The sequence below is a fragment of the Agelaius phoeniceus genome, chromosome 3, assembly GCF_051311805.1.
Source record: "Agelaius phoeniceus isolate bAgePho1 chromosome 3, bAgePho1.hap1, whole genome shotgun sequence".
Taxonomy (NCBI): Eukaryota; Metazoa; Chordata; class Aves; order Passeriformes; family Icteridae; genus Agelaius; species Agelaius phoeniceus.
In genome coordinates this window covers 30,715,553-30,730,082 of record NC_135267.1, presented here as the reverse complement: position 1 = coordinate 30,730,082, position 14,530 = coordinate 30,715,553, and the positions used below count along the sequence as shown (strand labels likewise).

At 37.0% G+C, this 14,530-nt stretch overlaps 1 protein-coding gene across 27 annotated transcripts in view; it reads left to right on the top strand.

Annotated features, from left to right (window-relative positions):
* Positions 1-14,530, top strand: part of DLGAP2 (DLG associated protein 2) — a 458,493-nt gene that overhangs the window by 415,963 nt on the left and 28,000 nt on the right. For all 27 annotated transcript variants that reach the window (XM_077174995.1, XM_077174994.1, XM_077174996.1 and 24 more), the window contains one exon: positions 8,894-9,243. In XM_077174995.1, coding sequence (XP_077031110.1) covers positions 8,894-9,243 — 350 coding nt within the window. The remainder of the gene's footprint in view (positions 1-8,893; positions 9,244-14,530) is intronic.

The following is a 14,530-nucleotide window of genomic DNA, read 5'->3' as shown; positions in this document are numbered from 1 at the left end:
CAATGTGACAAATGTAATCTGTATTCCTGAAAAGCTGCACATGTATTTTGGAAATGAAATATAGTTAAAGGAACATTTTTCCTTCCTGTAATTGAAAAACTGAGATGGTGTTTTCTAATGCAACTTCAGTATTTTGGAGGCACATAGGAACTGTTTAGAAGAGCAGTACAGCTGTCAGCACTTTGCCATGTCATCTACAGGATACTGGTTAGGCTATAATTTCTTACTAATTAACTGATCTAAAATAAGAACCCTTTGTAAGCAGTCCATCAGAAATCTATGAGGTTTGAGTTGCCCACATCTCTGTTAATTTTAGCAAAGGCCTACACTTTTTGATCTTGATGTCTTGTTTGATTTGCATTTCTGTTTTGAGACTAACATTAATTACACTGTCAAAACATATTTATCATTTATGTAACATGGAGCTGCCTACAGACCTAAGTTTTCTCAATATGGAGGTAACATCTTGTGCACAGAATTATTTAATTAGAGTAATTGCTTTTATACATTTCTTCTCCAGGGAGACTGTATTGGCTCCAGCTTTTTGCAAATTTAGTGGTAACATTTCCTCTTAATTGTTAGTTTCCTGTAGAAAATCAGATAGATGTACAGAACTAAAAGGATCTACTCTGAATATCGAGGCTGACCAGTTGCACACACAGATTTATTTAAAAAAAAAAAAAAACACATCCAGTAATTTTGCCTTACCAAAATAATTTTTAATTGAGGTTATGTGTCGTACTAATGATTTCAGTAGTTTTTTAAAGCACTGCACAGATTCTGTTTATCAGAGAGATGTCAAAAACAGGTGCTGCTTAAAAAAAAAGTTTTTTAATATGTAATTTATTTGGCAGCAGTGTCTCCGTGATGAGCTCTTTTGACAAACTTTTTTAAAAATTGTATATAGGCAGCACAATTCTGGTCTGTGCCAATAATATGTTAATATAATGGTCCAGATCCTGAGATGGTATGAATTGGAGACTGGTTCCACTGACTTCAATATCAACATTTTCAATGGGATTAACAGCATGGTCTAATCTACTGCTTCAAATTGGTAATTTAATTTTAAAAATTACAGAAATACAGAAGGTTTGCTTTTCATGCCTGTCTGGAGTTAAAAAGATACCTTGGGCGAAGCTGGTACTGGCTGCTATATAGCAGCTTCAGCAGAAGGGATCAAGGTGCAGGAAATTAGGTTTCAGCCACTACTGCAGGGAAATTCCACTCAGATTTGCTTCACCATCCAGCTCCCAGGGATATGGAGCAGAGGAGATGAAGCTCCCACCTCTCCAATGAACACTGGTAACAAAGGACAGGAGAGGTTATATCCCAGTGCCAACCAGTGTGTCACAGGAACAGAGCTTTTGGCTGGAGTTTTTCTCACCCCTTTGGGCATTTCACAGCACCATAGAATCATTAAGGTTGGGTAAAACCTCCAAGGTCATCAAGTCCAACCTTTGACTGACCACCACTATGTCAACGAAATCAAGTGCCAGGGCCACTTGTTTCTTGAACACTGCCAGTCATGGTAACTGTCAGAATTAGCTGTCCTAATTTGAGCTGGTTGTCCTTGATTGTCTTTATGGTTGACAGAGAAGAGCATAGGATGATTCATTTCCTGGTAAAATAAGCATCTAAAATGGGCAAGAATTGCCCCCAGAATTGCTTATTTTTCTCACAGTAATTCTAAAAGTGATTGGACAGCTATCTTGGACCTGGATGACTGGGTTTTTATCAGCAACTGATGTGAGGTGAGATGGATTCCCACGTATAGTTCCCAAAAACTGTCTTGAAGTTCTGATGTAATTCACTGTTATTAAAAGACCCTACTTAAAATACTGGCCCGGAATAAATGCAACATTTTGCCCCCACAGACTATGCCAACATGAGACTACCAATTAACATCTGACTTTAGGGTGTAACAAATATCCTGGTTTACTTAATCACAAGATGTGTAAAATGATCCAACAGGAAAAAAGGTTGCAAAGTTATAGATGTATACTACCCAGACAATGATTTCAGGTTTAAATAAAGTGCAGCCCATCATATAAACTGTGCTGATAAAAATCATCTGGGTGTAAGCAGTCTTTCAAAAAAATCTCATAAAAATATCACTGTGATATTTTTATATCATATATATATATATATATATATATATATCAGTGGGATATATATATATCACTGTTTCTTACTGTTTAATCTCAAAAGGAAGAAACAGGGTCTTTTCACAGATACACAGACTCTAGAGTCTCTCTCTAATGAGAAGCTCTCTGGTCTCTTTATGGGCTAGGATTCATCATGGAGGCCAGAATGAGAAAAGGGAAGAAGCAGAAAGATAGGTTAACAACTAAAGCATCTCTCTGATTATGTTAGAGAGAAATTTATTCAGAATTTAATTAAAGAAGTTAATTTAATTAAAACCAAAATTATCTCTTGAATTTGAATCACAGTATGACAGTGGTAAGTTTTAATGACTACTTTTGCAAGGTTTGAATATTCTTACAATTAAAATAACTCCCTCTCAACAACCTTTAAAATGGAGAAACTCTTGAATATAGAAAGCCCTCAGAAATTACAGGATCTTTCACCACCAGAACAGCAAGCAAAGGTGTGGACCTTTCCAGGGAGCACTAAAGGAAAGGGCTGGAGAAGCCTGGACTGTATGGGACATGGCTCCCTTGCCTGCCCTACACTCACATACAGACAGAATTTCAATTTAAGTACAAGTGGGTATTTAGAGGAGCACTCTGAGGAACCTGATTTACATTCAGGTGCCTGTCTAGGGTCAGGTAATGGAGCAAATTGCTCTTTTCTTCTGTGCAGCCTGAGTACATAGTGCTTCAGCAATGAAAGGAGAAAGAAGATACTCCAATCAGCAGTGTAGGTTTTGAGGTAGTCACTGAGGGCACACATTGAAAATGGCAAGCTTGGGTCCAAACAGACTGATTTACTGATTTACTTGGATCCAAACAGTCTGATTCAACCTTTTCCTCATCATTTTAACAGTTCCATTTTTTTTTTATTAAATACCAGAGGCTATACATGTTACAAAAAGCATTTTGAAATCTTTTTGTTACCACTGAACTTTAAAGGTATAACTGATTCAAGAAGGACACCCCTTACTAATGTTTCAGAATTTGACCAAGAAAAGCAGATTATTTTGTAGAATTAAACTGGCCTGTTTGGTACTACAGTCTGCCTTTAATGATGTTTGGAATCAGAGACTTATGTAGATGGAAGGTGAAAAGAGGCATATATAAAAAGATGTGTCCCAACTCCCTCTCTTTTAAATGGGGACTTGTATTCTTATTTTTTACATCCATGACTCGTTAGAAAAATCATCAAATAATTAATTCTTTTTGTGAGAAATAAACTCTTTTAGTGTCTGTGGTTTTTCTTTTCTCAAAAGTCCCCTTTGATCTCTAAATGTTCTTTTAATGATCATTATTCTGTGTTTTGAGAAGTAACTGTTAGACATCCATATGTACATTTTTATTTTAGGAGTAACTCAGAATTTCTAATGACCATGATGGAGAACAGTGAAGAGATATCAGGGCATTTCAGGGACAGTCATGTTAGCTGGAACTTCCAAAACCTTTGGCTAAAACAATGTACACCAAAGACTATTCCAAAAACTGAAAACTCTTTTGATACAGGGTTAGATTTGATTGCTGCCTTTCATTATCAAAGGCCTCTTTTTCCTCTTCTGAAATAATTTCAGGGTTGGTGTTGACTTTCCCCGTGCAAAGCAGAAGATCTAGCTCTAGATCTGGGCATCTGCCTTGTGTTTCTCCTGGTGCTGTGGCTGCTCAGAGGAGCCCCGAGTGCCTGCAGCAGCAGCCCCTGGGACCTCTGCCTCCAGGGCAGCTCCCTGCAGAGCAATTATCCTCCTTCTGGATAAACCTCCCTACAAAACAGAAAATCCAGTTTACTCCTGCCACAGCCATTTCCTTTAATTGATGGTGCTTTCATGTAAATCCATCACCCAGCTAATTTTGTGATCTCAGCCTAAATAATGTTATTTTGACTAAGTGCTTAATGGTTACATTGATTTGTAAAAACCCCTCAGGTGATTCTGTCTTGCAAATGGAGCAAAAGTGGTGATTTATTAAAAGGCTGCCTTTTGAAAGGTGTTCTGAATGTCACCCACAGCCACTGCTATTTCATCAAATAGATCACATTTCTCCTACTGCCTTGTGTCTGTGAAGGTCTATGGCTAACCTGAAGTTATGTCTAAATTGACTTATTTTAGTAATTTTATTTCTAGTATAAACTTTGTTGGCACTGGAATATGGCTGGAATAGCTCATTTCTATGGCTGTATGAACAGTAACTTTTAGCAATTTTAGACAAATACAGTGTAGATTAAGAGGGATATTCTGCTTCCAGCTGTATCACTTAAACTGTTGCTCATAAATGATCAGGAAATCTTCCTTGTATTTCTACTGTGTGTATCCAAACCACCAAATTGCCAGTTCTCCAGTGCTGGAATCATCTTCCTGGCTACTCAGTAGTATTGCCATAGTGCCTGATATTCTGGTTGTGACTGATGCTGCCTGCCTGGCATCACAGAGCACATAAAACAATTAATGTGGTTTACAGAACAGGTCATTCATAGCCACCTCTGTGCCAAACTCAGCACTGGTAGGCAATCTTGTGCATGTGAGGGTCTGGCACTTAGGATATCAATTCTTACAAAACTAATTTGATATTTTACACTTTTTCCTGACTAGGTGAGAAATTAATGCATGTTATGCTGCATTGTTACAGCACAGAACCATTTTGTTTATTCTCCATTTCTCTAAATGCCCTTCCTTAAAGGAAAATCTAGTGGAGCCAATTGCACATATTTATGTTGAAGTGAGGCAAGTACCCAAGCAGTTAATACTTTGATTCAAACAGGAGTCTGAAATACCCATATGGTTTAGAATTAGAACAGCTTGTCACCATTTTTGTAATTTTTGATTCATTATTATAAGCTAATAGAAAATACAAAATGTGTGTTCAGAACTTTAAAAAATATTTTTCCCACTTTATTAAATTAGGCAAAAAATAAATTCTGCTTTTTATATCAAGATAGCCTTTGAATACAACTGGAAAGAAAATTTTAATTTCTTTTTCTAGTTTATTCATAAAAAGACATATTTATGTCTTGTGCCATCTGCTTTATTTTTCCTTGCATTTCAGAGCAGCTATAGATTTTGCAAACTGATTAACAGCATTGCAGAGGCCTGTTGCTTTTACTTTGATTGAACCTCATTGCTCAGCAGCAGGACTGGAAAGAGAAATTTTAGGAATATTCAGGATGCGCACACTAAAACCACTAAAAAATTAAAGAAATCAGAAAACTAAAGAATTCAGAAATCTTTGGTCAGCACTAGAAACAACAGGAGATTATCCTGGATTGACGTTTTACGTGTCCAAACATGGAGCAGGTCTCTGGCGTCTGCTCAAGTGCACAATTTAAATCTGTCTGAAGCCATCCTGTGCCAGCTCTGCCCTCCTGGGGCTCTTCCACAGGCCTGCCTCATGCTGGGTCTCATCTCCTGCTGTGGTGCTGCTTCTGATGCTCAGCTTGTCTGCACTGAAGTCAAGAATTCTCCATCCCATTCCTGTTCCAGCTCTATTTTCAGCACCAATGCCCTGTGAGCTGTGGGGCACTGTCCTCAGCCAGTGCTCTGCACCTCAGGACTGCTGCCCAGCACCAACCCTCTCTGTGGGGCCAGCAAAGTCCTCCAGAGCTCTGAGTTTGCAGAATGATGACTAAAAATGGGGAAGACACAAAGCAGTGCTGAGGAGGTTTTATATGCTTGCTTTGGACTAATAACTACTGGGGCAAATAAAATGTACAGGGTAGAGAATGGTGCAAAGGTGGCAGGAGCCCCTGTCCATCAGCAGAAGCAGATGCAAAAACTTAATAAAAGCAAAACTTTTTATTTAAGTTCATTTTCAGTTAGGAGCAGGAAATGTTTCTTCCCATATATGATGTGTTGCATTAACAATTGCCAGGACCAAGAACAAGACATGATAGCAAAGGGTTATTGTTGATACCAGGACTATTCCCAGATGCCATTGCTAATGGAAACAATTTGCAAGTGAATAAAGTTTCATGCTTCAGACCTTAAGGCAATACTTATTTATTAGAGATCTAAACCCAAACATGAACAGTAAACTGTGGATTACTGTGTTACTTTCTCCTTTAACAGGACCCTAATCTGTTATGTAGCTGTCTCTTAAGTCACCAACACATGCCAAGTTATCCCATTTAATTCACTAGAACCACTAGAATTATTAAAGCAAATAGAATTTGGTAGCAAGGTTTGACTCTCAAATGCAGGTCTCTATCCTCTTACTTGATTTTGTTAGTCTCCAATTAGTCCCAGATTTCTGTCTCTGAAACTGTTATTCCAGATACAACTCATTAACAGTGTAGAGATGGATTTTTTTTCATTCCCTGTTCAATATTTGATCTCTGTGACTGTATAGGAATTAATTGAATTTCTTCCTGCCATATTTCACTGTAAAAATGTAGCCAGTTTCCCACAAACTTCCAGTCTACTGGAAGTTTCTTCTACTTGTTCCAAGAAAATCTGTGGGATTTTTAATTTCTGTTTAGTGTTCACAATCAAGTGCTTGCCAGAACACTGCAGTTACTTTAATACCTGGTGGCTTTAAATCATGTCACTCCACTGAAACAATCAGACTTTTTTAGAATAAAATATTCAATCCTAGGGGGAGAAAAAAAGGGGGGGGAGAAAAAAAGGCAAGAAATTGTTTTGGTTTTGCTGCAGGAAGAATTTTTCTTTTTCAGAAATGTAAATGAAGATTAAGTCAGCTAAGAAGGGCTGCAAAAGCAGTTTAACATTTATATTCATTAGACAGAGAAGTGATCTGCTGCTCAAGTAGTAGGAATATACCTGCTTGTGATGTTTCATTATCACATTAACCATATGTTTCATTATTCACTGCTATTCTTTTACATGAAGACAGATGTAAAAACAATAAAGTAGTTATCACAGTGATAACCTGTCTTATGTTACAGGTAAAATTGGCTTCCTGTGCTGGATATTGTTCACCCTATTTCACCCATTTTCTCTATTCATGTTTCCCAGCATGTTGATTAGTTGCATCTAAATTTGCAGAGTGGGGGAGCAGTATTATGGCAACTCTCTTAGTGGAAACATTCCTCAGACCCACTACTTGAGTTCATTAGACACTGTCTTAATTTCCAAGATTTACTGCCTCCCCCTTCTTCTGTGAACTTTCTGTACTCCCTAAGGCATCTGAAAAATACTGAGTTTTTTTCTTTCTTCTTAATTGCTGGTGACAAAACTGACAGAGATGACTGGTGATAGGACAACAAAATTGCACTTCAAAAAAAAGCACAGTCTCAGATACTGAAGAGCATGTTTCATGTGTTTTACATGTTTCACTCTGTTTGAGTAATTTAGCTCAGAGCAAGGCTCTAAATCTCTACCAGAATTGAGCGGCATCAATAGTAATTCAAAATGTTCTTTAAACGGAAGTTTTCTTTCCTAGCTCAGGCTTTCTCTCTTTTATGTATGATATCACTTTAATTTATGATTTTCAAGAGTCAACATTTAAGAGTCACTTTCTCTAGACCCACTGTTCACACAGACTAGCCTGGTGATACAGGTTCAGCAGTCCAAGGTGTTAATTCCCAAGCTGATCTCTACATTCCAGATAGCTGCAACATGGCCTTATATAAAAAGGAGAGGCTGACTTCATTGCTCATCAGCCCCTACTGGTGTAACGGGGAGAGGAATTCTTACAGAACCTTTTTTGGACTCAAGTAACCCCAATTCCAAGGTTACCTGAGTAACTGCTGCAATGTCAATCCATTAGTAACACCAGACAAAGGCAAGCTTACTCCTGTAACTATACAAGAAGTGAATTGGACTTGGTTTCTCCATACAGGAATAAAGATATACCACAATGCATTTTTTTTATCAGCTGCTAATTTTATGAATTATGATTGTATGTGCTTTGGGGAAAATACTCTTCCACAGCAGAAATACTCTTATTAGTACCAAAAAAAAAGTGAAAAAGTGTTTAGTGGGCTTAGACAATTAGAAAATTCAGCTCTGTGATATTAATGATTAATCTCTTTGAAATTTTTAAAATTTTGTAAGGATGCAGTATTGGCACAGTTCTGCATCTGTAGAGTTTTATTGGATGTTTGTTGAGCCTTATGCTGGAAGACAGAATCTATGTTAAACCAGCTTCAGAACTGCTCTGCTCATCAAAGTCTTAATAGCTTTGCATATATTAGAATATTTTTAACATGCCTTGAATTTTCTTTTATTAATGGTATTGAAAAAATTTTAAAATATATGCTTCTTGCACAAATAAGTAGCCAACCTTGCCTAATTCCAACCAGTGTAGCTGGCAGGATTTTAAGAGGTTATAGTATGGCAAACCATAAAGTAGTCTGGTATACCACAAAGCTCACAGTTCAGACAATAAGAACAGGGAAAAAAAAAATCTTCCTTTATTCCTTTTATGATCTTTATCCCTTAATCTCAGAAGCCGCAGTGTGTTCTTACCCAGCACAAGTCTTAACACACATATCCTTGCAAACTCTCTTTCATCTTCACTGTAATTTGGGACTCTCATTTCCACCCTTTCCTTCTTCCTTGTTGAAATAAAATCTTTCTATGGATAGCCATCTGATTCTGAGTGACACTTTCAAATAACAGTGAGGTTGATGAAGAGTACTACATTACACCATCACAATTTTTAAATATCACAATCTTAAGGTAATTTCTGTTGTCAAATTTCCATCAGATTAATCTCGATTTCTCTCTTTCCTTTTTTCTTTCTCTTTTTCTTTCTGCTTATTTTTCTTTTTTTTCTTTTAATTCTTCCCATAGCTGTAACTTATACAAGTTACAAGAAAACACCGCCGCCAGTACCCCCTCGCACCACTTCGAAGCCGCTGATCTCCGTGACGGCGCAGAGCAGCACAGAGTCCACGCAGGACGCGTACCACGACGGCCGGGCCCAGAGGATATCCCCGTGGCCGCAGGACGGGCGAGCCATGTACAACTCCACCGACAGCCTGGACAGCAACAAGGCCATGAACCTGGCCCTGGAGACAGCGGCTGCCCAGCGCCACGCGGCCGAGGGCCAGAGCACCTCCATACGCACCAGTGACAAGGCCATCCTCGTGACAAAAGCAGAGGAGTTCCTCAAGAGTCGCCGCTCCTCTATAGGGATCCAGGTAGTCTATCATATACACCTGTGTTCCTTGTCTTCTTCCTGTAAATAGCATAGAGTGAGTCATTCAGCTTCACTAGCTCTGATAATCTCCCAAACAACCCCTGGCTGCTTAGCGGTAATTGCAATTCACATCATGGCTGTGCAGAAAAGTCTTCGGCTAATGCACTGTACATGGGAGACAATGAATGAATAAATCTCTAGGGAGGTTACCTGTCATTAACACTTGATATGAAAATTATACTGCAGAGCTACAGGTGAACAGCATGTTCATCTCCTTCCCTCCATGAATTAACAGTCCTTTTAATAGAATTTCACCAGCTTTAAAATGCTTTACTGTACTTTTTCCATTATATTTGTCTTTTGACCTTGGAAAATGAGTAAAGTCAGTCAATCTTCAAGTATTCTACCTAAAAAGAGACCCTTGCTCTTTTAGTTGTGCTGGGAAGAAGGTACCAAAAAAGATAAAGAAATGTTCTGCTGTAGATACAGCATAATTAGAGATGGCAAGTAATAAAAGAACATTAATAAATACAGTCTTAGAGCATTCTTCCATTTGTCCATCAAAACCCACAATATTTATTTCACCTGACAAAATGTGTGTCAGACTGTAGAAAGCTTAGTCGAGTTCTGTTGTTTCAGGCAAATGAAATAAGACAATTCCAAATGCAAATTTTGATTGCTATTCCTTCTGCTAAATGGTAAGTGCTAGATAGCTAGAAATGGTCATTTGTTCAAATCCCTAGGAAATACCAAGTGGTAATAAAAATTGGAAAGTTGAACTTGCAAAGAATGCAAAGTCCTTTGAGACAGCAGTGGAAGAAAATTTTGGCTTCTGTTCTGCTGAATATCCCCTTTTACATGACTGGGTTCACTTTTGCACTTACTTTTGCTAGATTAGCTACAGAGAAACTGACATTTATTTTGACATAGGTATTGTGGAGACAGCAACATAGATCTTGAGAAGGTAATCATCTGTGTAAAAACGCCCAGTGAGTGGCTGTATATTAGAAATATACAAGAATATAAAAGAAAGTATGTGATTTTCTTTAAAAAGTAGTAATTGCATTTCCATTAATTATATAATATAATCACAGAAAAGTGTTTGGGTTAAGCCTATCACAGCTGCTGATTGAACTGTACAGGTTAACATTTTAGCATGCTGTAATTTTGCTGTTCCATAATGCATTAGACTAATGGGAAGGAATCAGCTTTGCCAGAAAGCTGTTTGTCCATTTCCTTGTCAAAAAAGTATTTGATTCTGATCCTTTGGATGCAGTGATGACCAGTATTTTTCACTGGGCCCTGACCCTTCTTTATGGGTGCTGTGTTTAATCATATGTGCTTATTATCCACAAAAACACCTGTTTCCTTGGGGGCAGCAGATCTTCCATAGCAGCTTGCCATCTGACACTTGGACTGTAACAGTGGTCCTCAGATGCATACATGGAGAAAGGCAAATGTTGTTTCCAACAGCAAGTTTTAGAAGGGTGAGCTGTTTATTATCTTTCAAGAAATGCAAACTTCTTTGTTGTACCATTTGACATTAGAAAATGTGGAATTTTCAGCAGTATGCTGAGCACATTTTAGTTGTTTGGGGTTTTTTTCAGCATTAAGCTTCAAACATCACATTAGTGAGAAAAATACATTTCTGCAGTATTTTTAAATAGGAAATACATTTTGTTATATTGCTATTGCCAATTTTGAACAGAAAAAAACTCACAAGGTAGAGTGTTCTTATTGCAAACTACACAAATAGTAATTTGTATACTCAAAGTACAGTTGCAGTATTTAATTTCTTTTAGACTTCTGTGTCAAAGTACCTTGGAAAAGGATGTTTTTTATTTGCATATTTCCTTGATTGACTAAATGACTTGTTTTCTCATTAGCATGCCATGCCAGGGTAATGCATTGAATTTGCATTTATTTGCATTAGTTAATTTGCTATCAGGATGGTTAATTTGTTCATTTTTGACTGTTCCACTCCTTTAACACATTGATGGGAGAATGTTTGCCAAGAGAGCTTCATACAGGAGCAGAGAGGAACAAAGGTACAGAGTGACCAGCGGTGGAACTGCAAGTGGAAACACAATGGACCCAGCCTAGGGCAGCTTTGAGATGTATGATTTGTGCAGAGTACATGTGGTGAATAGGAGTCCTTTTGAAAAGCCCTGGCATGCTAGGAATGTGCCAGTAGGGTTGGTATTCACGAGCCTGAGCTCCTAGAGAAGCACTGGAGTCACTATACATCTGTAACACCTGTCTGCAGAGACAGGGAACAGCACAGATACACTAATCCATCTCACGGTGTGTTAGCTCTATCCCTGATGGGATTTTGAACAGAAAAATAAAAGCTTTGGAAACGAAGCTTTTTCAGAAAATAGCTAGGGGCTTTGGGTTTTTGGGGGTTTTTTTGTGTTTTATTTTTTCCGCTGTCATATTTAAATCAAGACAAATATTGTCAGGCATGTCAATAGGCACTGGGAAAAAAATGCTGACTTATAAATTGAAATTAATTTCAAAATACTGATTTTGAGATTAAAAATTTATTCAGCAATTGAAAGAGTATATGGATATAAAAAGAACAATACTCTTGTAATACTAGTAGCTCTAAACCTCCTATCTGTCTTCTATCATGACAGCAAAAGACGAATCAAAGTATGTGAATTAAAATGGAGAGTAGAGATTGTTAAGAGTAAAATAAGCACTAAATCAGAACAAGGTTGTTGCTAAGATATTTTCCAGGATTTTCCTTGCTCTTTTGCACACCCTAGTATATATGCTAATGATTAACATTTCAAATCTGCTCTACTTATAAGCCATTTCATATTAAAAGCATTGGGAATGTGAAATATATGAGAAAACATGTCAAGGAATTCCTCCTATTTATTGCAAGTCTTCAAAACATGCAGTCCTTTGTTTCTTCTCTATTTAAAAGACATCAAGGCTTCTCAAATTGAAGAGAAACCCTGGAAACAAATGAGATGGAAACAAATATTCTAAGTGTGAAGGCTGATTCACAGTCATATTTTTGGAGACAAGCCCTAATTGTAGCATAGAGAATGGACTCAGTCATCTTCATTTATCATCAGAAGATCACACTTCAAATATACTTAGTATGTTTTTTATAATCTCCAGAATCTACATTGAACAAATCCTTCTTATAAATTAAAGGCTATATCCAGGGAGATTAATGCAATAGCTTCCTTGTATAAGCTTTTTTGTGACAAAAGGAGACCTTCTGCATAATTTATTTTTATATATGTGTATATATATATATATATATAGATAGATATAATTCATGTCACAAAGTAAGAACATTGTTCATGATATTCTGCACTCACAAACTAGAATTTCCCTTTAACATTAAGCATTTTGTACCCACAGTTAAATGTACTTAGATAGGCACCTACATTTTCTTTGCACAGTTTAGGTTATACCATCTTCGTCAGTGCTCTATTCAATGTATACACAGCAGTCAAAAGAAATATTTGCATTGATTACACAAGTGTTTGGATAATAAATGATCCAAAGCTACAGAAGTACTGTTTATTCTCCTCCTAAAATGACTGTTAGACTGTGCTTTTGTGAGAGGAGTGTATGAAGTCCTTTGCCCGAAGAAGTCAGTGAATATTTGTTGGTTCAGAGCAATTTGCTACTTAGCATTAAATGCACCAAAAAAAGTTATCAGTGACCTCTGCTGTGTACATGATTCTCTTGCTACAATCTCATATATGCTTGACATAAATCCCATTTCTAAACTCTGGCTTGTATTTTTAGTAAAAATTCATTTCTTAAAAGATCAGAGGAAGTTTTCAAGCTGCTTCTTTTGATAATTAGCAGCTACTGTGCCATGCCACATATTTGAGTAGTCCAGATGTTCAGCTGGGAATTAGCAGAGTGGCAAAATGGAGCTCCATGGTGAGACACAAAAAATCTCACTAGCATTAAAGTATAGGTTTATTTTGCTGGGTTTCTAAAAATTATTTTGAAAGAATGTATGTTTTTAGCTGGTTAAAATCTTCCATCAGTTAAGGAAAGCAATAGCTACTAGTACTGTAGTTTTATTTGAAGTGTTTTTCCTACTTTGAAGTCACTGCATACAAATAAGGTCACCCCGTACCTAAGAGTGGTTATCTAAATTCACAATTACATGCACTTGATCTAGTGTCAAAAGTAGTGTTTTCTACTCTATTTTAGTCTTGTTATCACTGAGAATTCTATGCAAGAGAGGAAAGGTGAATTATTTCCCTTCCTGTACATCATCAGAGAGATTGTTTATTAAACTCTAATTATAGAATAAATTGGTTACAGCAGTGAAAACCCATTGAGGGCAGTGAAGTCGCATGGGGAGAGATAATGTGGCCTGAAGGACTCTTACTGCTAATGCTTAGGAGAGTGAAGCAAAAGCCAACAGGTTAAAATCTGTTTTCTTATGCATTGAATATATTAACTTCAAGCCTACCTTTGAGACAGTATGCATAGAAGCTTAGACTGGATTTTTTAGGATGCGGCAATGTTATTGCAGTTGCAGTGCTCATGTTTAAGATAAAATGCCAATTTTAAGAGACTTTTTGTTCTTTTTTTGGCAATGAGAGAGGAAGCTGATTTACTCTATTAGATCTACTCCTTTCTTCTGCTTTTGATATGACTGCCTATTTTTTCTTTCCTCTTTTGTGTGAGATTCCATCAAAAGCATATAAAGATAAAATTCTTCACATTGTTTGCTTTACTGAGACTGTGGGCCAATTTGAAAATATTGTTTTATAACCCATGTAAATATTAAAACAATAATGAATCAAGGACTATAATAACAGATTTAGTGAAAGTTATTTGAGTTTCAAGAGTCACATAATCAAACCAAATGTATTACTTTTATCCTCTGCTCATTTGAGTTTAGCCTGGCCAATCAGATGAAAGAGTTTCCTGCTGTTTTCTAGCAGGAGTCTTTATAATATCTGTCATACAGCAATGCTATTTGTTTGTTCATTTTTTTTCTTTATGATTGCAAATTACTGTCTTATTTTCCACTTTTGCTTGTCTTGGTATTTGCCTCCATTTTAGATTTTGCTGGTTGTTACAATATTTGCAATGCTAGATTTTGCCTGCACATGCACACAGACACACACAAAAATTGGCATTCTCCTGCTGTTACAAGGCATAGTGAGAAAATGAAAGCATTGAAATACCAAGGCAATCATCAGGTCGTTTATTTAGTGTCAATCTTGGCAAGCTGGAGGGAAGGACAAATTGGCAAGACTTTATAGCTAGAGATAAGTAATATAATTTTT